The 22402-nt window shown below is 36.9% G+C and overlaps 1 protein-coding gene across 3 annotated transcripts in view; it reads right to left on the bottom strand.

Moving 5' to 3' along the window:
* DPP10 (dipeptidyl peptidase like 10) overlaps nt 1-22402 on the bottom strand; it is a 737074-nt gene that overhangs the window by 114076 nt on the left and 600596 nt on the right. For all 3 annotated transcript variants that reach the window (XM_060178018.1, XM_060178015.1, XM_060178016.1), the window contains one exon: nt 6706-6860. In XM_060178018.1, coding sequence (XP_060034001.1) covers nt 6706-6860 — 155 coding nt within the window. The remainder of the gene's footprint in view (nt 1-6705; nt 6861-22402) is intronic.

Here is a 22402-nt window from a genome sequence, read left to right on the forward strand (position 1 = left end):
AATTTTATTGCCACCAGGGTTGTCACTAGGGCTAAGTAACTGCACATCAAATTCCGCACTTCCAGTGGCCATGTTCTTCTTTTTTTTAAAATGTATTTTTATTTATTTATTTTTATAAATGTTTATTTATTTCCTTTTGTTGTCCTTGTTGTTTTTTTGTGGTAGTTATCGTTGTTGTTATTGATGTCATCGTTGTTGGATAGGACAGAGAGAAATGGAGAGAGGAGGGGAAGACAGAGAGAGGGAGAGAAAGACACTTGCAGATCTGCTTCACTGCTTGTGAAGTGACCCGCCTGGAGGTGGGGAGCCAGGGGCTCTGACCCGGAATCCTTACTCGGGTCCTTGCACTTTGCGCCACCTGCGCTTAACCCGCTGCGCTACCGCCTGGCTCCCTTTTTCTTTTTCTTTTATTGCTTAGAACAGAGACAAAATGAGGAGGTAGAGGAGAGAAACAAGACACCTACAACATAGCTTCACCACTTGTGAAGCTACCCTCTGCAGATAGGGAGTGGGCCCTTGCACATAGTACCTTGTGTGCTTAACCGGGTGTGTCGCTGCCTGCCTGGCCACCTATCTTGTTTAATTGTCTTGAAAGTAGTAGTCTGACCCAATTTTGTCAGTGTAACTATTTCTCTAACTTGATCATGTCTGTTAAAATGAAGAGGTGGTGGGGTTGGTTATGATAAAAGGCTTTCATGCCTAAGGCTTTAAGATTCCCAGGTTCAATCCCCAGCACCACCATAAGCCAGCACTGAGCAGTACTCTGATAAAAACAAAACAAACAAAACCCAAAATTAAACTGAAGAGATGGGACATATTATTAGTTTTGTCACTGAAAATTCTATTCTTTGACCAGCATCAAATCAGCAACACCTGGGAACTTAGAAACACAACTCCATGGTCCCTGTCTAAACTAATCTTCGAGTGTGAACATAATATGTGTTTAGCAAGATATTTGTATCAGTGTAATTTATGGAAGTTTTCACCTGTCTCTCACATATACACACATACCTCATGCAGCTCAGTGAGTGCCAACAGTTAACTTACATTACAATCAAACAGCACACTTACAAGACATAAATGACTGTAAATCTTATTATGCTGGGCATCTGTAGAACTTTCATCTGTAGAACTTGTTTGAATGTGACATGAGAATTTTTCTAACAATCTCCCAGGTGAATCTGTATTGCTAATGGAAGATCACATTTTTGAGAAATTGTTTCACTTAATTTTTAGAAAAATCTGGGTTCAAAATTTAACCATTATTTCCTTGATATGGAACATAAGTAGAATTTTAATGATACATTTACTTATTTTGGTATAAAACTTAAACACATCTCTAATAATATGTGAAAACCCTGAAATCTTGAGCCAAAGTATGCTTTCTTTCTATAAATCAAACTATCCTATAATTTTTATATGCTCTACCCCAAAAGATGGTTTATATAAAAAGCTTAAAATAGTATATGGTAGTGAGATGGAAATAATAGTTATAAAGTACTAATTCTTTTTTAGTCAGTGAAAAACTGCACTTAATATTTTTCTTTAAAATAAACTTGTGGTCTGGGAGGTACCACAGTGGATAAAGCATTGGACTCTTAAGCATGAGGTCCTGAGTTCAATCCCTGGCAGCACATGTACCAGAGTGATGTCTGGTTCTTTCTCTATCCTATCTTTCTCATTGATAAATAAATAAAATCTCAAATATATATATATATATTTAAAATATTTTAAAAGTAAAATAAACTTGTTAGGAAAATTCTATAAAAATTTATCTTGGTGTGAGTTATCTGATACACAGTTTGGACATATTGCATACAAATATATGCAGTTAGTTATTGCAGGTTTTTTTACAGATACTTAAAGTAGCTTTTTTCTTTTCTAAAAAATATTTATTTATTTCCTTTTTTTGCCCTTGTAGTTATTACTATTGTTATTCATGTTGTTGTTGTTGTATAGGACAGAGAGAAATAGAGAGAGGAGGGGAAGACAGAGAGGGTGAGAGAAAGACACCTGTGAAGCAACTCCCCTGCAGGTGGGGAGCCAGGGGCTCGAACAGGTATCCTTATGCCAGTCCTTGTACTTTGATCCATCTATGCTTAACCCGCTGCACTACCACCCGACTCCCAGTAGGTTTTTTCTTGTAGGTAGTATCTCAAGCTACAATATACAAGATCACTAATATCTATTATCATTTACATGAAAAAAATTATAATGTCGATACATGTAACCAGTTGTACAGAAAAAGTTAACTAATTAAATACCAGACTGTTTCCAAAAGTTAGGTATATACTCAATAAGATTGTCATCATTTTATTGTTATTAAATTAATTGCATATTTCAAATTAGTCATGCCTCCTAATATTTGAATCATTTCAACTATATAAAAATTAGAGTTCATCTATTTGTTTTTTAACAGTTACATTTGTGACAAAGACTGCAAATCCACAGAATCTTCTGATTCTGAAACACAACCTCAAGAATAATTAACCTTATTTTACTGGCAACTAAATTGTCATTAAATGAGACAATGTTTTAATTAAGAAGATTAACCTGAGGTTACTGAGATAAAACCGAGCATTTCTTTTGTGCTGAATTGCTAATGACTGGTATTTTATGAGTTCTGAATCATGCTGAATTAAGTAAAATACAAATATATGTGTTTAGTGTAAGTACTTCATTAGTAAATCTGACCATATTATGTATTTGCTGCACTTATTTTAATCTAGTTTAATTTGAGATACAATTTATTACAAAATCTATGCATTAGTCCAGTGACTAAATTCCATTTTGAAAGTTTTGTGTATAAGCAGGGGCAAATAGAAGCAATGCATTTATTAGTAGAAGTAAAAAAAAAATTTTTTTAAGAAGTAGAAAATAGAAACAGACAATTCAAGATAAGATAGACAAACAAGCTTCAACAGATACTGAAATCCTGAGGCCTGGCAGTGTCACACAGGGAAGAATGCACACATTACAGTGCACAAGGACTCCAGTTCAAGCGCCCACGCCCCACCTGTAGAGGGCAGCTTTTTAAATGGTGAAACAGTGCTACTGGTCTCTGTGTGTGTGAGTGCATGTGCGTGTGTGTGTGTGTGTCTCATTTCCTCTCAGTTTCTCTTTGTCTCTATCCAAAAGAAGTTCATAAATTATTTTTTGAATATACTGAAATTTGGGAAAGGAATAGATACTAAAATGGTTATACAAAGAGACTCTCATGTGTGAGGTTCCAAAGTCTGAGTTTCAATTCCCTAGCACCACCATAGGCCCAGCTGAGCAGTGTTCTAGGGAAAAAAAAAGGGGGGTGCTTTATTGTTATGTGGAAAACTGGGAAATGTTATGCATGTACAAACTATTGTATTCACTGTCTACTGTAAAACAGTAATCTATTATAAAGAAATTAAAGAAAATAATAAAATTTTCTCCAAGAATAAGGTCTTAATTCCTTTGAGTCATATCAATTTAAATAATGAGGAGGTATTCTACTAATGATGTGTAGTTCTGTCTCCTGGCTTTGACTACTGGATTATCTATTTATCTATTTATTTTTGGTATCCTTCACTAGCAAATACATGTGAGTCTTTCATCATACTTCAGAATTATGTATGGAAGTGTAAGACTAACAGCACTATCACATAACAACTGAGTAATTATCAGCAAAAGAAACAAACAAAGCTTCACTTATTTGTTAACTTGGCAAAATGATATTTGAACCTCCACCTACATCTTCTGAGATACACATATATTTCTGGCATGTTACACACAGAATCAACAAGTCAGACTTATTTCTCTTCTCTTAAAATAACTTTGATGAAGTCTCTAAAAACACAAAACATGTTACTAGCACACATCTTTAATATTAAAAACTTAAATAATACCATGCTATAGAATAAAGTGTCTGGGTATGTTGACTAGTATCATCTGGATCACTGAAGACATATTTAAATGTTCTCAGATATTTCTATTGGTTCATTTGTTTGCCTAAGTCTTGCTAAAATGATGAGGTGTAAGAGTAAGTAACTGAGAGAATAGGAAGATACAACTATTCATTGTGGCTCTTGGGTGTGAATTATAATATCTTCAATCTTTTGCAAGGTAAGTTAAGATGTCTTGTTTTGAGTCTGATTATATTCCATTTGCATAACACACAAATTGCACCATTGTGTGAAATCTAGATATTTCAGGTATGCTTGTCACACAATGTCACACCCTCTTCATTATGTCAGTAAATTGTCTGGTTAACTTTCATTACCATAAATCAATCAAACAATTGGAGAAATGTAGTTGAAAAATCTTTTCAGATTTTCTCTGGAAACAAGCAAATTCAGATATATTGCCATATACAGGACATAACTAAATCTTTTTTTTGCATTTTTTAAAAATTGTTTTATTTATTTATTATTGGATAGAGACAGAAATTGAGAAGGAAGGATAGAGATAGGGAAACAGACAGAGAGACACTTGCAGCCTTGTTTTACCAATGACGAAGTTTTCCACATGCAGTGAGGATTAGGGGCTTGAACATGGGTCCTTGCACACTGTAATGTGTGAGCTTAACTAAGTGTGCCACAGCCTGGCCCCTATAACTAAATCTTTATAACAGAAGTCGGAAGTACTTTTAATGGAATATAATAAAACACTTGGTGTATATGACTATTTTGCTATTAGTCAAAATTGTTACTTTCTCCTGAAAAGGACTGAATGTATACATAAAGAATATTCTAAAATAATGTTTCAAAACCAGGCATCAGACCTCTCTCAATTCTTAGAGTCATGAGCTTGCAGTCAGTTATACTGTACTACAACAGAGTCTCATTGAGCAAAAATTCATCTTCTTCATTGAAGCTTTGGTCAACCTACACTCCAATCCTCTTGAAAACTTGAGTTTGATGGATGATAGAAATATATATAAAAAGTATCAATGGATGATAGAAATATATATAAAAGTATCAATGGCTCAATCACTAACCTGTTCACACTTGAATTAAAATATAAAATAATTCCTGTGATGGTGGATGGTCCAGTATTTTGCACCATTAATCTAATGGGCACAATGAAAGGAAGAAACCTATCATGGATGCAAAATACTGTAAAAACTCACTAAAGGAATGACATTGAAATGACTTTTAACTGGAATTAACAGTCATCTTTGACTCAGAAATTAAGTTGTGTACGGTAGAATTTTAACAGTTTCCTGTAAGATATCTTTACGTGGCATTGAGGACTCAGCACACAATGGTGGCGATGGTGTGCTGACACATCTCACGGGGAGATAAATTGTACTCATATAACAGCAACTATATTATAAATCATTATTTCTCTAGTAAATACTTTAAAATAATGTATTTTTGTGATTTCTGCTTAAGAGGCCTCATTCCTGATATTTTTTCTTTAAACAATAAACATGGGTTAATGATTTTTTTAAAAAGAGTGATTTTTATAGTCTAATGCTTACTGAAAAGTCTTTATGTTTAGTTTTCATAAAATATTTATAATATGCATGAACATAGAGTGTATTATGTGCTCTAAGAGATCTTCTAGGCCTGGGAAAATAGCATAATGATATGCAAAGTATTTTCTTACCTGAGGCTTCATAGTCCCAGGTTCAATTCCCTGCATCACCATAAGTCAGAGGTAAGAAGTAATCTGGACTCTGACTCTCTCTTTTTCTCTCTCTCTTTCATTCTCTCTGTCTCATTAAAGAACAGATAAAAGAGGAAGTCGGATGGGTTAAGTGCACTTGGCGCAAAGCGCAAAGTCTGGCGTAAGGATCCCAGTTCAAGCACCTGGCTCCCCACCTGCAGGGAAGTCGATTCATAGGCGGTGAAGCAGGTCTGCAGGTGTCTATCTTTCTCTTCCCTTCTCTGTCCTCCCCTCCTCTCTCCATTTCTCTCTGTCCTATCCAACAACCACAACATCAATAACAACAACAATAATAACTACAACAATAAAAAATAGATAAAGGAAATATTTTAAATAAGAATTTCTAATTTATTTAACTATAGAAATTTTCTTGTTTGGAACACCTACTGAAAAAACAGAGTATAGCAAACATGAGCAAGGGGCTAAGCAGTAGAGCAATGCATTACTATGGGCAAGGACCTAAGTTCAAGTTTTCAGTTTCCACCTGCAAGGAGGAAGTTTCAGGAAATGTGAAACAGTCCTACTGGTGTCTTTCTTTCTCTCTCCCGTCAATTTTTCTCTTTCCTATAAAATAAAAAGTAAGAAAAAATAAATGGCTACCAAGAGCTATTAATTCATTGTGTAGAAATCTAGCCCTATAAGTAAGTATGGTGGCTATAAAAACAAAATAAAGCAAAAAAATTATTATTAAAAAATAATAATAACTTAACAAAGAAAATATTCACTGGAAAAAACATTGTCCTGGCATCAAAACATTCTCTTTACCACCCTCTTTTCTAACTTGAAAGATAAAGGAAAACACTAATTAGTGCAACAGATGGAAAGAAATGTAGTAAAATTGCAAGTGTCCACATTGCCCAGTTAGTTTTATATCTTTTTTATATCTTACTAGCTAAGCAGTGTGTATAGACTACTACAAATGCTAACATGGCAAGTCTGTCAAAAATAAACAAAGCTTTATTTTTTTCTACAAATACGAGATGTTTATGAACCAAAAATACAATCAGGCATGTCACTGGTGCAGAAAGCGACAGAACAAGCTGGCACTTCCACATCACTTACCTTAGGGTATGGATACAGCTTTCCTTTGGGATACAGCGCTCCAGTAAAGCGAGGGATAACCATGTTAGGTACCAAGGAATCATTAATCATCAGGAAGGCAAGTCTTTCTCCATCTGGTGACCACCAGTGGGCGATGTGAGAATGTAGAATTTCCTCTAGAATAAATGAGTGTTATTTAAAATGAACTGTAGAAATGTGAGCTCAGTGACCCGCAAATACCTGTCCTGGAAAGCCCCAGTGCAAAAACATCTATATTTCTAGTCATTGTGTTTTGTTTTATCAATTTTACAGAGAATTATAATTCTGAATTACCTGATTAGTCTAGGGAAAGCAGATCGAAAAGAAGAAAAGAATGTAGCAATGAAGTCCAGATTCAGTCATGGTCAGCAATATGATAGTATTAGATTAAAAAATTGAGAACAATAATTTGAGACTGAAATGCGATATAAATCCATATTTATGCCCCTATTCATTCAATTCATACATTTTATTTAGCTCCAGGGTTTCAGGTATGTGCTACTTTATTAACCTTGGGATTTTTATTTTATATTGCACTTGACAGAAGAGGGTGAAATTGAGAGGGTAGGGGACAGAGAGAGGGAGAGAGACAGAGAGACACCTGTAAACCTGCTCCACCAATTATGAACAGATATCTGTAGGTGGGGAGTTGGGGACTGGAAACTGGGTCCTTGTACATGGAGATATGTGTGCTTAACTGGGTGTGCCACTGCCCAACCCTTATTGCTCTTTTTAAAAATGCATTTCAGACAAAGAGAGATAGAGAAATAGTGGGGGAGAGGCACTACAGCAATATTCTGCTTCCTTCAATGCTGGTACCTTGGTGATACCATGAGGTGCCACAGCTCAAACCCAGGGTTTAACACCTGTTGCACATTCAAATTTATTTTTCTTCTCTCATCACCAAATGTGTTCAATACTCACTAGATTCACAAAACTATTTTAAATTCCAGGGAAATTGTTAATATATATATATATGCTAGATAACTCAGGCCTGGAGATAGATCACCCAGTAGAGCCCACACAGGTACCCTGGTTCAAGCCCCCCTAGCCACTACATGGGAGCAGTCACACAGAGAGAGGTTCTTGAAGGATGTAGTGATAAAGTGTGTTGTCTTTCTATTTATCCTCCTCTGCCTCTCACTTTCTGTCTGGAAACAGGTAAAAAAATCAAGAGAACTCTGGGAGTAAAAATGGTATAAACAGTCCATGAAGCAAAATGAAATGAAGGAAGGAATGAAGGGAGAGAAGGAGGGAGGGTTACATAGGATAACTTTTCATAGTTCCATATGAGGAGAATCTACTAGCCATGCTTCACTGGTTGTCAAAAGGATCCCTTTTCCTCTAGAGCAAGGCCAATGTAGTAAAAGGTTAGGAGGCCATCGTTTTCCTGTGACTCCATTGTAAAAGGTTAGCTTAAGCTATCAGTGCATACTACTCCTGCCATTTCTACATGATGTGTGTGTGTGTGTGTGTGTGTGTGTGTGTGTGTGTGTGTGTGTGTGTGTGTGTGTGTGTGTCCTGAAAATGATTATCACTATGGTCGTGGGGGTAATTATAATTTGGCTTCTGCAGATCTAGATCATAGCTCCGTCTTTTATGGTTCCCCTATATCTGGACCTTTGTGAATGAGCTCCTTGTAAATGTATACTTTTCACATAACTAAATGTGACAAATTTTCCCTATAGGGACTCTGACCAATAAAATAATTAATGTTAATAGTATTCAGAAAAGCAACCTTCAAAATTAGTTCGTGAATTACCTATCACCTACCAATATTTATGTCTATAGCTAGATCTACACCTACTTTATATATCACTAGTATATATTTTAATTTCCAAAGTAAATAGAAGCATAGATAATTCATAACAAAGGAATGAAGAGTGACTAATCTGTGTAAGAACCTGGGTTCAAGCCCCCAGTCCCCACCTGCAGGAGGGAAGCTTCACTAGCAGTGGAGCAGTGTTGAAGATTTCCCTCTTTCTCCATCCCTTTATATCTCCCATTAACCTCTAGTTTCACTCTGTCCTATCATATAAATTACTTAATTAATTTAAAATAGTAATTAATAACTAACTGTCACTGGCAGTAACAATAAAATACAGATGGAAGAGGCATTTGCAAGACAATGGTCACAATGGTCATAGCACTGAGTTGACACAACAGTGGGAAATGCAGATTGTAAAGTGAAGCCTGTGTTATTTCTGACACTCCAGAAACATAATATCTTTAAATGGATTCGAAACCATGGTCACATAATTACACACATGTGAATTTTCCTTCACAGCACCTCCTCTATAGTTGCAGGGTAAACAAGGCTGAGGTTCACAACACATACTATGAACATTTTTTGTTTGTTTGTTTTTTGCCTCCAGGGTTATCACTGGGGTTCAGTACCTGCACTACAAATCCACTGCTCCTGGTAGCCATTTTTTTTCCATTTTATTGTATAGAACAGAGAAGTTAAGAGGGGAAGGGAAGATGGAGAGACAAAGATAGATACTTGCAGATCTGCTTTACAACTACCATTCCCACAGGAGGGGAACCAATGGCTAGAACCGAGATCCTTGCTTGGATTTTTGTGCTTTATACTATATCCACTTAACCCAGTGTGCCATCACTGCCCAACCCCCATATTATGGGCTTGAGTTCAGTTGTTTTTAAGATAAGATATAGCATAGAAGGAATGGGACAAAAAAACATGGTGTGTGTGACTATATATGTAAGTATATGATCTTTAAACCAGTTTCATAAATAATATTATAATTTATGACATTAAATTAAAACATAAAGGTTATGAATCTATATTTCAGCATTATAACTTTCATCTTATAATGGAATATTTGCATATGTTTAATTTTATTGCTCAATATTTCGAACCTCAAACCCCTCCCCCCCTTTGTTTCTTGTTGCTGGAACAAATTCTCTACCTTTTGCTTAAAGATAGTGGAAAATGAAATCCTACAACAGTTTAGTGATCTGCACCTATAGGAAAGTGTCTGAGATTCAGTAACATAGGATGCATTAGGATGTGTCTTTTAAAATGAAAGAAAATGTGTTAGTACTGTGCTTATGCAACAGTAAAAGGGAAGCAGACTATTCTAAAAGAAAAACAAAAACAAAACAAACTGAATTCACATATTCTAGCCTGTTCTATTTTCTAAGTAATCTCAAAAATTACCAATTTTGAATAGAGAAAGAGTTCTGTTGATTGTGTAATGGCCATGGAATGACCCCACTATCATTTCTGCCTTGTAACCCCATCAGCTCTAGTGCTGGATAATGTAAGTGTCCATGTAAACAGAAATGTTATGCAGGGGTTTCTGCACTCTCTCTGCTGATAGTATTGCATTCGCTGTGTTATCCTCTATCCTTAGTGATTTCACATCTAGATAACAAAATGTATTTTCTTAGGGGCTGAGTGGTACTCAGTTAAGTGGACAAGTTGCAATGTGCAGGAACCAGGATTCAATTCCTCCAGTCTCCACCTACAGGGGAGAAGTCCAGAAGCAGGTGTGTCTCTCTTTCTCTCTTGCTCCCTCTCTAGCTTTCCTTACCCTCTAGATTTCTTTGTATCTATAGCTAACAAATATAACATAACAAGTATTTTAAAATATGTATTTCCTTGTACAAGTGTATAAGGAAGTGGTATGTTGGAATATTTACATGCTATACCTGACCATGCTAGAAATGCATTGGTTCTGTACTACACTTTGACATGAAAGTGGCATTAAAAAATGACAACTTTTTTCCCTTGAGCCTAAAATCTCATATGCAGGTAGATACAAGTTATTGTCTGAGAAGATGATGTCATGGCTGGAAAAAGGACCAGAAAACTAGATCAGGGAATGAAGAGAGTAACTCCCAAATATGGGAAAGGTGTATAAATATTGTTGACTATAGACCTCATCGGTTTGATGTAATCTGGGGTCCATATTCAGTTTAGTAGTCTATGTAACCTCTGCATCCCTGTAGATTTGAGCTCACATTCTGTGGTCATGAGTAGGAACATTCCAAGCTGCATCAATTTCAGGACCCATCTTCCTCAGGTGGAGCATAGAGTACCCTTTGGAGGATGGAACATTCTCTACCATTGTTGATCCAAGTTGAGGGCAAGGTCCTATGGGGGGCCCACAAAGGGGTCTATTGTGTTGTTTCTGATAGAGATTACTGGTTACATTGGGGAGAGGGAGTTTTCGAGGTCTAGGCCCATCATGTCTGTTTGGGAATCTCAAGACTCCCCGACTAGGGCCCCATCTGATGGGGTGGCCTGATAGTGACTAAAGAGTCATCATTAAAGTATGCCAGGCTCTTGCCCTTATTCAAATTTTGCAGTCCTTGTTTTGATAAGGTTAACTTCGGTGTGAGTGAGGGAAGTGTAATAGGAAGTAGGTGAGGAGGGTATCTAAGTCTAAGTAAACATTTCTTTATGAACTCACTGACTTTACTGACTCACTGCAGACTATTGTGTACTTTTGCTTTCAGGTATATATTTTGCCCTAATTTATGGGTACATGTGAACATATGCTCTATTTCATGATACCTGGTCTATATCAAGGTTTTGGGACTTTGTTAGGAAGTGAACCACCTGGACTGGAATTAGAGAATCCTATGAAAGGAAAGGTCTCACGTGAGTAATGAGGAAAAAAAAGTATAGTCATGGGCCCTTTGGAATATAACAAAAATAGGGCTACTAACTATCTACAAAACAGAGGAAACCCCCAAATATTCATCTGTACTATTATAGCCTTTAGGTTCATGTTTAGTCAACAATTTGTATGGCTTTATATGTTAACTCTCTTTTCAACCACCAGGTTCCAGAAGCTACTATGATGCAGACCAGACTTCCCAGGACAGATAACCCCACCAGTGTGTCCTGGAGCTCTGCTTCTCCACAGCCCCGTCCAACTAGGGAAAGAGAGAGACAGGTTTGGAGTATGGATCTACCTGTCAATGCCCATATTTCAGCGGGGAAGCAATTACAGAAGCCAGACCTTCCACTTTGTGCACCCCATAATGATCTTGGGTCTTTACTCCCAGAGGGTTAAAGAATAGGAAAGCTATCAGGGGAGGGGATGGGATAAGGAGTTCTGATGCTGGGAACTGTGTGGAGTTGTACCCCTATCATCCTATGATTTTGTCAATAAATAAATAATAATTAAAAATTAACAAATATGAATGTTCCTAGTTGGGAAAATATCAAACAAGATATTGAGTTGTCCACTTACGGAATAACACTTGCTTTGAATCATGGATCCAAATGACTGGTGCACGTTGGTGAAATAATAGATTAGAAATATAGAAAAAGGGAGTTGGGCTGTAGCTCAGCCGGCTAAGCGCAGGTGGCGCAAAGCACAAGGTCGGCATAAGGATCCCGGTTCGAGCCCCCGGCTCCCTACCTGCCGGGGAGTCGCTTCATAAGCGGTGAAGCAGGTCTGCAGGTGTCTATCTTTCTCTCCCCCTCTCTGTCTTCCCCTCCTCTCTCCATTTCTCTCTGTACTATCTAACAACGACAACAATTGAACAATAATAACTACAACAACAATGAAAAACAACAAGGACAACAAAAGAGAAAATAAATAAATAAAATATTTAAAAAAAAAAGAAATATAGAAAAAGTGAAATTAGGGCCCAGGCAGTGGCTCACCTGGTTAACTGAAGAAATATAGAAAAAGTGAAATTAGGGCCCAGGCAGTGGCTCACCTGGTTAACTGAAAACATTACAATGAAGAAGGACCCAGGTTCAAGCCTCTGGTCCCCACCTGCAGGAAGGATGCTTCACACGTGGTGAAGCAGGGCTGCAGGTGTCTTTGTCTTTCTCCCTCTCTATCTTCCCCTCCTCCCTTAATTTCTATCTTTATTCAAAATAAATAAATAAACAAAATATATAAAAAAAGAGTGAAATTAGAATTAATTACAACTAGGTTTAGGAAAAGACAAATGAGGAGACTTTCAAAACCTGTAAACATGTATTGTGAAAATGTGAAGTTATCAGTATTGTACTTAAGGTCCACTAGCACACTTTCATAGTGGAGGTAGGGGGTTCTTTTAATCTCAGGAGTCATATGACAAAATGAGTATCCAATGTAAGTCCATTACCTCTGACTCATCATTATCAGCCATCATTCAACCCTTGAAATGATATCATTTCAGACAAGGACTAGTTGACCAATTAGTGGTGGGTAGATTAAATGTGAATCCATGAAAGAGGGGAGGAGGGCTTTCATTACAGAGATAGACACATATTCTAGGATCACTATGCCTTTTCTACCTGCAGTTTTTTCAGCTCTGCTACTAAGTTTTTAGAATAAAATTAATCACCCTAAAAACTCATATTAACATCTCTCTATGCAGAAATCATTTTATACCAATAGGAAGAACAATGGACTCAGATATATGGAATTTGCTGTTCTCATCAGGTAACCCATTAACTGTATGCACTTGGCTTGACAAACAAGTGAAATAGCTTTCTCTATGCCAGTTTTGGCACCATTTGTTTGGAAATGAACTTGACATGAGGATGTCATCCTTAAGCATCATGCATCCCTCCTGCATGGCTGAATTCTCACAAGATTTGGAAATTATATTGAATATGTAGTGTTCTTTCTCATGTCACATCAATAACCCACTGAGCACATTTTGATTCTTGTCTTCATGTTAATGAGTTTGGTGAGTCTAAACATCCTTATTGCCTAAGGGAGGGTTATCTCCAACAGAGAATGTAGTTATATTTCCATTTCTCTGAATAGGAAGTGGAAGTTTATCTTTGACCATTTTGTGCTTATTATGAGTAGGAGAATAAATGACAGAAAATGCAGTCACTGTCCTAAATTTTATGATTAATCTCATCAGGCAGGAAGGAGATGGATATTTACTATACAGAGGGAGCCAAGAGGAATAGATTTGGAACTGAAGAGACTCACAAATATCTCCTCTCATTTTCCAGTTCCACACTTTTACATTCCATTACTTTTTTTTCTTTCTTTCTTTCTTTCTTTCTTTCTTTCTTTCTTTCTTTCTTTCTTTTTTTTTTTGCCACCATGGTTATCACTGGAGCTTGGTACTGGATTTATGAATCTATTGCTCCAGGTGTAGGCATTTTTCTTTTTTCTTTCTTTCTTTCTTTCTTTCTCTCTTTCTCTTTCTATCTTTCTTCCCCTCTCCCTTTGACAAGACAGAGAGAAATTGTGAAGAGGTGTGGGGATAGAGAAGAAGAGAGAAAGACACCTGCAGACCTGCTATCCCTTGACATGAGTAACATGGTGGCGGGTGCAGGGTGCTTGGACCTTTCTTCTATTTTTTTATTTTTATAAAAAGGAAACACTGACAAAACCATAGGATAAGAGGGGTACAACTCCACACAATTCCCACCACCAGATCTCTGTATCCCATCCCCTCCCCTGATAGCTTTCCTATTCTTTATCCCTCTGGGGATAAAGAATGGCCACAAGGTCACTATAGGATGCAGAAGGTGGAAGGTCTGGCTTCTGTAATTGCTTCCCTGCTGAACATGAGCATTGACAGGTCAATCTATACTCCCAGCCTGCCTCTCTCTTTCCCTAGTGGGGAAGGGCTCTGGGGAATTGGAGCTCCAGGACACATTGGTGGGGTTGTCTGTCCAGGGAAGTCTGGTCAGCATCATGCTAGCATCTGGAACCTGGTGGCTGTAAAGAGAGTTAACATACAAAGCCAAACAAATTGTTGAACAATCATGAACCTAAAAGCTGGAATAGTGTAGATGAAGAATTGGGGGGGGGGGTTCCTCCATTTTGTAGATAGCTAGTAGGCATAGTTTAGTTATATTCCAAAGGCAGTTTCTATGACAATGAGAAGCAGTGTTTCCTTCCCCTAGGTTCTTACAACAACTGTCTGTTTCCATACCCGATGTTAGTGGCTAAACCAACTTACCCACACGTAACTACCCCTTCACAGATAAAGCTTTGAATATCATCTAGAATGTCCAGTTGTCATCCTGACAGATTTTTTTCCAGAATGAGAGAGAGAGAGAAAGAGAGAGAGAAAGAGAGAGAGAGAGAGAGAGAGAGAGAGAGAGAGAGAGAGAGAGAAGACAGATCTTCTGTAACGTGGGAGCCATGGTTGAATCTGGGCTGTGTGCGTGACAAAGCAGGCACAGAATCCAAGTGATCTATTCTACCAGTACCATCCTAACTAATTTTAATGTGATGCCCAGTTGAAGAGACAAGAATCACTTCTATGAGAAATTAGGGAAAAAAAGTGTTAAATGCAACTGAGTATAGAAAGTTGATGATACTTTACATATAGAGCTGTCTTGTTGGTCAGAGTGAACCTCAGGGTTTTTAATAAATGGGCTCTACCCCAAGTCCTGAAGTATGGGTGCACAAATATTTTCCAGGAGTAAAAGAAAACAACTGAATGTCCCATTCGAGCGAAACTATGTATCTCAGACTCCTATTTATTTTATATTTATTTATGCCTAAATTTGTTCCTCACAAAAATGCTAAAACAGTAAATAGTCACGTGTCTTCCTTTAAATATAAGAGGAAAACTAAGTGAAATGGGAATAAGTACAATAAGCTTCAAAGTGCATTTGCTTAAGAATCATGCATAAGGTAAACACTTCTTTAATTGCAAACAAGGGATATTTCTTCATGGATTGAGGCTTTATGTGTTACTTACATGATGTTATTTACAATGTACTTTTAACTGCATTCCATCGCATTTCTGTGTATCTTTGACTCTTCATTGTTTTTAGTACACAGAATTAGTCCTACTACAGAGCAGATGGAATTTGCAACACATGTTGTTTTATATCACCAATACTTAAAACCTTAACACAGAACACTTACAAAAAAAAAAAAAAAAAACTAACCTAAACCTAGTGCTTTCTGAATAATGTGCTATCGTCTTTGCTGCAGACAGAGAACTGCCTGGGTTTCTCAGGACAAACAGCGAGAGCAGGAGACACATGGAAGCATGAAGAGTGTTTATACTAGTGAGTCCAGGTCCGATCACTCCCAGAGAACCTGAACCCCAATGGGGCTAGAAGCAGGCTTTCTCTGTGGTGAGCAGAGATGGGAAGCTGGCTGCTTGTGGGTAGCTTCAGGGGGTTTCACAGAAGCAGAACTTAGCTGTTAGGGTGAAAACTACCAATCTTTGCAGGTTGCTTTCATTCCCCCACACACACACCTCCACTCCCTTGATCCAGTTTATGGGGCTTGCAGCAGCTTGGCTCTAACTTCTCTGTGCCTGCCACCTCTCTGTGAAAAAGTAAATGTATTTTCTCCATTTGTAGTTTATCATCTTATATAAATTTACTTGGGGATGCCACTCGTAATCCCTTAGGGGTCTGTTGTTAATCATCTTCAATTTATCACATCTCTCCTTTTCTGTATCTCGCTGACCTCTTGAACTAAATGCCAAGATTTATCACTTTATCACCTCCATTTCTGTAGCACTGTAAGTTTGCTGCTGATATCACCACCTAACTGATTTGGTTTTCATCAAATTGTGCCGTGATTTTGAAGCATCTGCATGCCTCTTCAGAAACTCAGCATTGTTGTATATCCTGCTTCCTACAACTTTCATGCCTACATCCCGTTTTCTTTTACTTACTGAGAAAGAGAGAGAGAAAAGAAAAACTAGAACACCACTCCATTGTTCTTACTTGGAGCTGTGGGTCAGACTCAGGGCCTCTCCCATGCAAGGGTGAAATACATGTGTTTTGACATGGGGGCACTTACACAGCCATTCTTAGTTTTCCTTTTATCTATTACAGTGAAGCATTAGTATAATTTAATACTTAATTAATAAGTAAATGTTTGTTGAATTAATGGATGGTTGAAAATTGAATTTCTGTGTCCAAGAGAAGGAAAACATTAAGTGATAAGAGCCATTTTATATTCTCATTAAACAAGAAACACTGTCACAATCTGTTGGGAAGGATATCACTTACTCAGCACATGTTTCTTCTCATTACTTTATTCTTGCCATTCTTAAACTGAATGTAAAGAAGACTTTTTTGCATGAAGCTATCCTATATGCCATCATTTGATTGGAATTCTATTTACACTTTTACATACTAAGTTGTAATTTTATGTGTACTTTTATTTATCTAGTTCATTATGTAATAGTTGCTCATAGTTTTCAATTGCTGTCAGGTAATTCATGGTAGGTATATATTCATTATAATTGTTGGGTAGCATTTTGTAGAAGAATTTCTTTTTTACATAATTTTCTATTACATTTATTTATTTATTTATTGGATAGAGACATCCAGAAATCAAGAGGGAAGGGGGAAATAGAGAGAGACAGAGAGACACCTGCAACAATGCCTTACCACTTTCAAAGGAAGCTCGAACCTGAATCCTTGCACATTGTAACGTGTGCACCAACTAGGTGCACCACTAGCTGGCCCTTAGAAGAATTTCTTAAAGAATAATTTTCTGAAATAAAAAATCATGGTGGGGGGAGAGGTGTGTGAAGAGATGGCTCACCAGATACAGTACTCACTTTGTGTGAGTAAAGACTCCGGTTTAATTCCCTGGGTCACCACAGGAAAGAGCCTTCATGAGGAAGGCTGTATGAATGGTAGAGCAGTGCTGTGGCCTCTCCTTCACTCTTCCTTGTATCCCCACCCCTGCCCTGTGTCTATCATTCCATTTCAAAAACAAAAATAAAAATATCCACCAGGAATAGGAATAGAGCAGAGCCTCAGAAATAAACCCAGTATCAAAGATATAAAGTAAAATATAAATCATTTAGGGATTTTAGTTTCATTTTTCTGTATGTTCAATGAAAGTTATTTCTATTGAATATCTATTTAGTAACTTATGGGAATTTTCAAATTCATAGATTTGTCTTATGTATTTTTGTGCTAACCACAACAATTCACTTAATAGGATTAAATGTGGTTTGTATATATTTAAAATTGTTTCATTTTGAGCAATGTTTTAATTTTTTATGACTCTTTAAAACGCATTACATTTTATTTGTTTCAATTTTCCTTAGGAATTGAATACTATCAGAGAAAGAGACTATAAAATAGGGACTATAAAATAATACTTTCAATGGCTTTTAAAGACTCAAACTGAATGACTGTGAATAAAAGCATTAACAATGCTCACATATAGATAGGCCTAGTCTTGAGTCTTAAGCTGTGATGCTAAAATTTTATACAGCAACATTTGATTAGCTTTTGCAATTCACACTCTGATTTTCTATATGACATTTACAGAAGGTGATTGTTCAATTAAAACCAGTAAGTGGAAATTCTTCATATATATATATATATATATGAAGAATTTCCACTTACTGGTATATATTCAGATTTTAACAGACTATTTTAAAGTTATGGGAAGAACTTAAAGGTATTACGCTGAATGAGACAAGCTAGAAAGATAAAGACCAATGTTATATATGATCTCACGTATAGATGGAATATAGGAATAAAGAATAGTAAGGGAAAATACAAGGTGAAATTTGTACTGGGTATGTTGTATTGAGCCAAAGCAAAGGACTCTGGGGAAGGAGCGGTGGGGACAGGATGAAGGGATGCTGGGTTCCTGTTGCATCTCTCGTACACCTATCATGGGGAAATGAGAGGTTATACCTATGTGTTAAAGACTATACTATAAACTATTAACCCCCCAATATTAATGAAAAAGAAAAAAGATAATAGTCACAGAAGAGTACTGCATATCATGTTGAAATCCATATGCATTCCTAGAAGGTGAAATTGTGTATTAGGGAATATAATGAAATGGAAAAGAAAGATCTGGGATCCGAAAGTTGTTGGCATACTGGAGAAACAAAATGATAGTGGGAGATAAATGTACATGTGAGGACACGTGAAGTAAAGAGAATTGCAGGCAGGTTTACAGGAAAATTAAAGTCATCTGAGTAACACAAATCCTTGTCTTGGGTGGCAGAGCTAGCATAAAGGCTATGCAGAGACTCATGCCTGAGGCTCTGAAATCCCAGGTTCAATCCTCTGCTCCACCATAAGCCAGAGCCAGACCTGAGCAGTGCGAAGGAAGGAAGGAAGGAAGGAAGGAAGGAAGGAAGGAAGGAAGGAAGGAAGGAAGGAGGGAAGGAAGGAGGGAGGGAGGGAAGGAAGGAAGGAAGGGAGGAGGGAAGGAAGGAAGGAGGGAGGGAAGGAAGGAAGGAAGGGAGGGAAGGAAGGAAGGAAGGAAGGGAGGAGGGAAGGAAGGGAGGAAGGAAGGGAGGGAGGCAGGGAGGGAGGGAAGGAGGGAGGAAGGAAGGAAGGAAGGAAGGAGGAAGGAAGGAAGGAAGGAAGGAAGGAAGGAAGGAAGGAAGGAAGGAAGGAAGGAAGAAGGGGAGAGAGGAAGGAAGGGAGGGAGAGAGGAAGGAAAATAACCCTATTATTATCATTACATTTATTTTCTTGGTAGGTGTGTGTGTGTGCGTGTGCGTGTGCGTGTGCGTGTGCGTGTGTGTACACACAGGCATGTGTATGTGTGAATAAAGCAAAAATTGAAATAAGACTCTGGCAGTGAAATTACTAAGTCTTTGACTAAAGAACAATGCCAGCGATATTAAATGGCAGAGGTTTCATTATGTTCATCATGTTTTGGGGAATAATGAAGAGTATAGAATTTTTAAGTTAAACTAGTACCAGTCCTTCCTTCATTTGCTTTCAAGACCAATTCTGTGCCTGCTAAGTTTTGTGACAAGAGTCTAGTCACCCATCCTCCTCACTCTTGGGTTCTTTAGTAAGTCATATGATATATTCTCGTTTCAAAGATTAAATCACACAGTTTAACTGGACTTTTTTGTTTACCTACATCATAGGTGCCCAACATTTCAAGTTTTGCTTGAATTACAAAAGAGTATTTTTCTTATTTCCTTTTAAGCATATGTCAGGTCAACAGTGTCTTCATAAAAGCTTATGTTATTTGTCAAATATTATTTACATATCCATCAAACACTGCTTCCTAGCAGACCAATATGGAGATTTTTATCTTTTAATTGTTCTTTTTCAGGGGTTGGCCTCTCATTTTTCCCCTACAATTTCCTTATAAATTTAATATCATCAATTATACTGTGTTCCCTAGAGGACCTAATAACCTATTTATTTCCTTATTTATTTATTTATTTATTTACTCATTTATTTGTCTTCACCAAGGCTTCACTTCTATGGAATTTTTTTTTTTCAGAGAGAGAGAAAAAGTAACAGAATGAGATAAGGAAAGTCATCACAGTACTGAAGTGTCCTCCAGTCAAAGCTGGGACAAATAATTGATAAAGCAGGTGCCTTCCATATGAGCTATTTGGGTAAAGCTCAGGTCATTTTGATTAGGGGGTAAGTCAACACAGAATATACTTCTATAAAAGTGAAGTAGGAAGTCTGTCAGCATGAAGTGCCACCCAGTGTAGTATCCCTGTATATTGTGAAGCACCAGTAGCCCACAAAACTATTTCTCTTCCCATAAGCCTATTAATCCTCAAGAATGTCTGGTTGATGTATCTGATATCAGGTGACCAGTAACCCAAGCCAAATGTCAAAGACTCATTCTTGATTTATTTTTATCCATCCCGTCCATTTAACCATTAACATTTACTTTGGCTTCATTAATTTTATAATCCCCCACTTCTTCTTAATGCTTCCACCCTGGCTTCATAGCTTATTATCTCTTGATAAGACACAGAAAACCTTAGAGCTGCCTATTGGCTCCTTCTAAGATTTGATCCAGCATCACACTTTTCTAAAATATTATGTTTATATTGAGAAAAATCTCATCATGTAACTCCCTTGCCTGAAAAGTCCTATTAATTCCCTCATTTAATAGAGGAAAATAGCCAAAATCCCAGATTATTGCATTGGTTCTTGTTGGTGTGTGTGTGTGTGTGTGTGTGTGTGTGTGTGTGTGTGTGTGTGTGTGTGTGTGTGTGTGTATTAAATTATGCCTCAATGAAACCAATAAAACCCTGGGCACACAATATACTTCTTAGCTGTTCTGTGCTATTGAAAAACATTCACTCTTGCCAGGATTTGACTTCCTAATTTCTTTCCATGTAATTTTTTTCTATCTTTCAGGCTCAATTCAGAAGATTTATGCTTTAAAAAAACTGTTTGTAAATTTCTTGAATGAATTAAATCTTCATTGTTCTTTCACAGAATTTTGTGTTTATTACAATTGTACTCCTTAATTACATAGTTTCTTCATTTGCCAGGGTCTCACCTAGCACCAACAATAATTGAATATAAAGGCCACCCTAGTCTGTGGAATCCTCCAGAGTAGAGCAGGTTAGCTTGTTCTATCTAAATTCCCAGTACTACTCAAGTTTCAAGTGGGTTCTCCACCTGTTTATTCAATTCAGTTATTCAATTCAAAATAGTAACCAGGAGCCCTATTATGTAGTTTTGAAGAGGAAAACTACAGTCAGCTACTCTTTCTTCTGAAGAGTAATTCTTATCTATTTCCATATTTATTTTTCCCATGTAAAACATTGCTTTAAGTTTTAATGTTTATTTCCCCAAGACAGCCTGGCCTACACTCTACTTGGATAAATTTTACAAGCTAGTTTTCTGCTGCTTCTAGTTTTAAACTTTAACCATGTTTCTGGTGACAAGGAATGCTGCAAAAATACTCTAGTTCAACAGAGTTATGATCACAAAATAATTTTTATCCATTCTGCAGTGTTTCAGAATTACCAGTTGATTTTTAAACACAAAGTAGATATAGATGCTAATGCTGGCTAACCTGGTATGTTTCTTATAGCAAACTGATGTTCATGCAACACTTGTGCTCAAAGGGGAAGGCACAGGATTTCCTACAATGAGCCACCTTATAACTATGATAGCACACTTACTGATGATAAGTCTATAGAAACTTCCTTTATTATTCAGAATAGACTGGTCTCCAAAATTTTCATAATCTGATACTGAAATCTATGCAACAATATTATAGACATAAGTGTACATATATACATAAATATTTCAAGGGGCATAATAAAAATAATGCAGTGTTTTATTTTTAATAATATAGTTCTATCCTGCAAAATCTTTCCTTTGAACATAATATCCTGAGAGACAGGTATGTGTCATAAAACTTGGACAAATATCTGAAACATACTAATGATATGTGTTGGAAGAGAGAATCTGTGCTTGAATTGATAATACCAATGATTTACAATAATTTCTAACAGAATCAATACATCAATTCTGAGGTAGAATGAATTTTTCTTTTTTTTTCATAAACCTTTTTTAAAAATTTTATTTATTTATTTATTTATTTTCCCTTTTGTTGCCTTTTTTATTGTTGTAGTTATTATTGTTGGAGTCGTTAGTACAGAGAAAAATGGAGAGAGGAGGGGAAGACACAGAGGGGGAGAGAAAGATATACACCTGCAGACTTGCTTCACCACCTGTGAAGCGACTCACCAACAGATGGGGAACTGGGGGCTCGAACCGGGATCCACATGCCAGTCCTTGCGCTTCGCTCCATGTGCGCTTAACCCTCTGCACTACCACCCAACTCCTGATTGCATTTTTCTAATATTCTTCAAGAAATAAAATTAATTTTCTGGGTGATTTCTTAGCTTTATAATTTGTAATTAAATGCAGCATTAAAACAAGTTAAAACTTGACACAATTTGCTAGAATCACAGAGTTTGAAGCCTAGTGTTAAAAATCAAGCTCTGAATCTCCATCAGACCTTCTAGCTTAGATGATGAC

The sequence above is a fragment of the Erinaceus europaeus genome, chromosome 18, assembly GCF_950295315.1.
Source record: "Erinaceus europaeus chromosome 18, mEriEur2.1, whole genome shotgun sequence".
Classification (NCBI taxonomy): Eukaryota; Metazoa; Chordata; class Mammalia; order Eulipotyphla; family Erinaceidae; genus Erinaceus; species Erinaceus europaeus.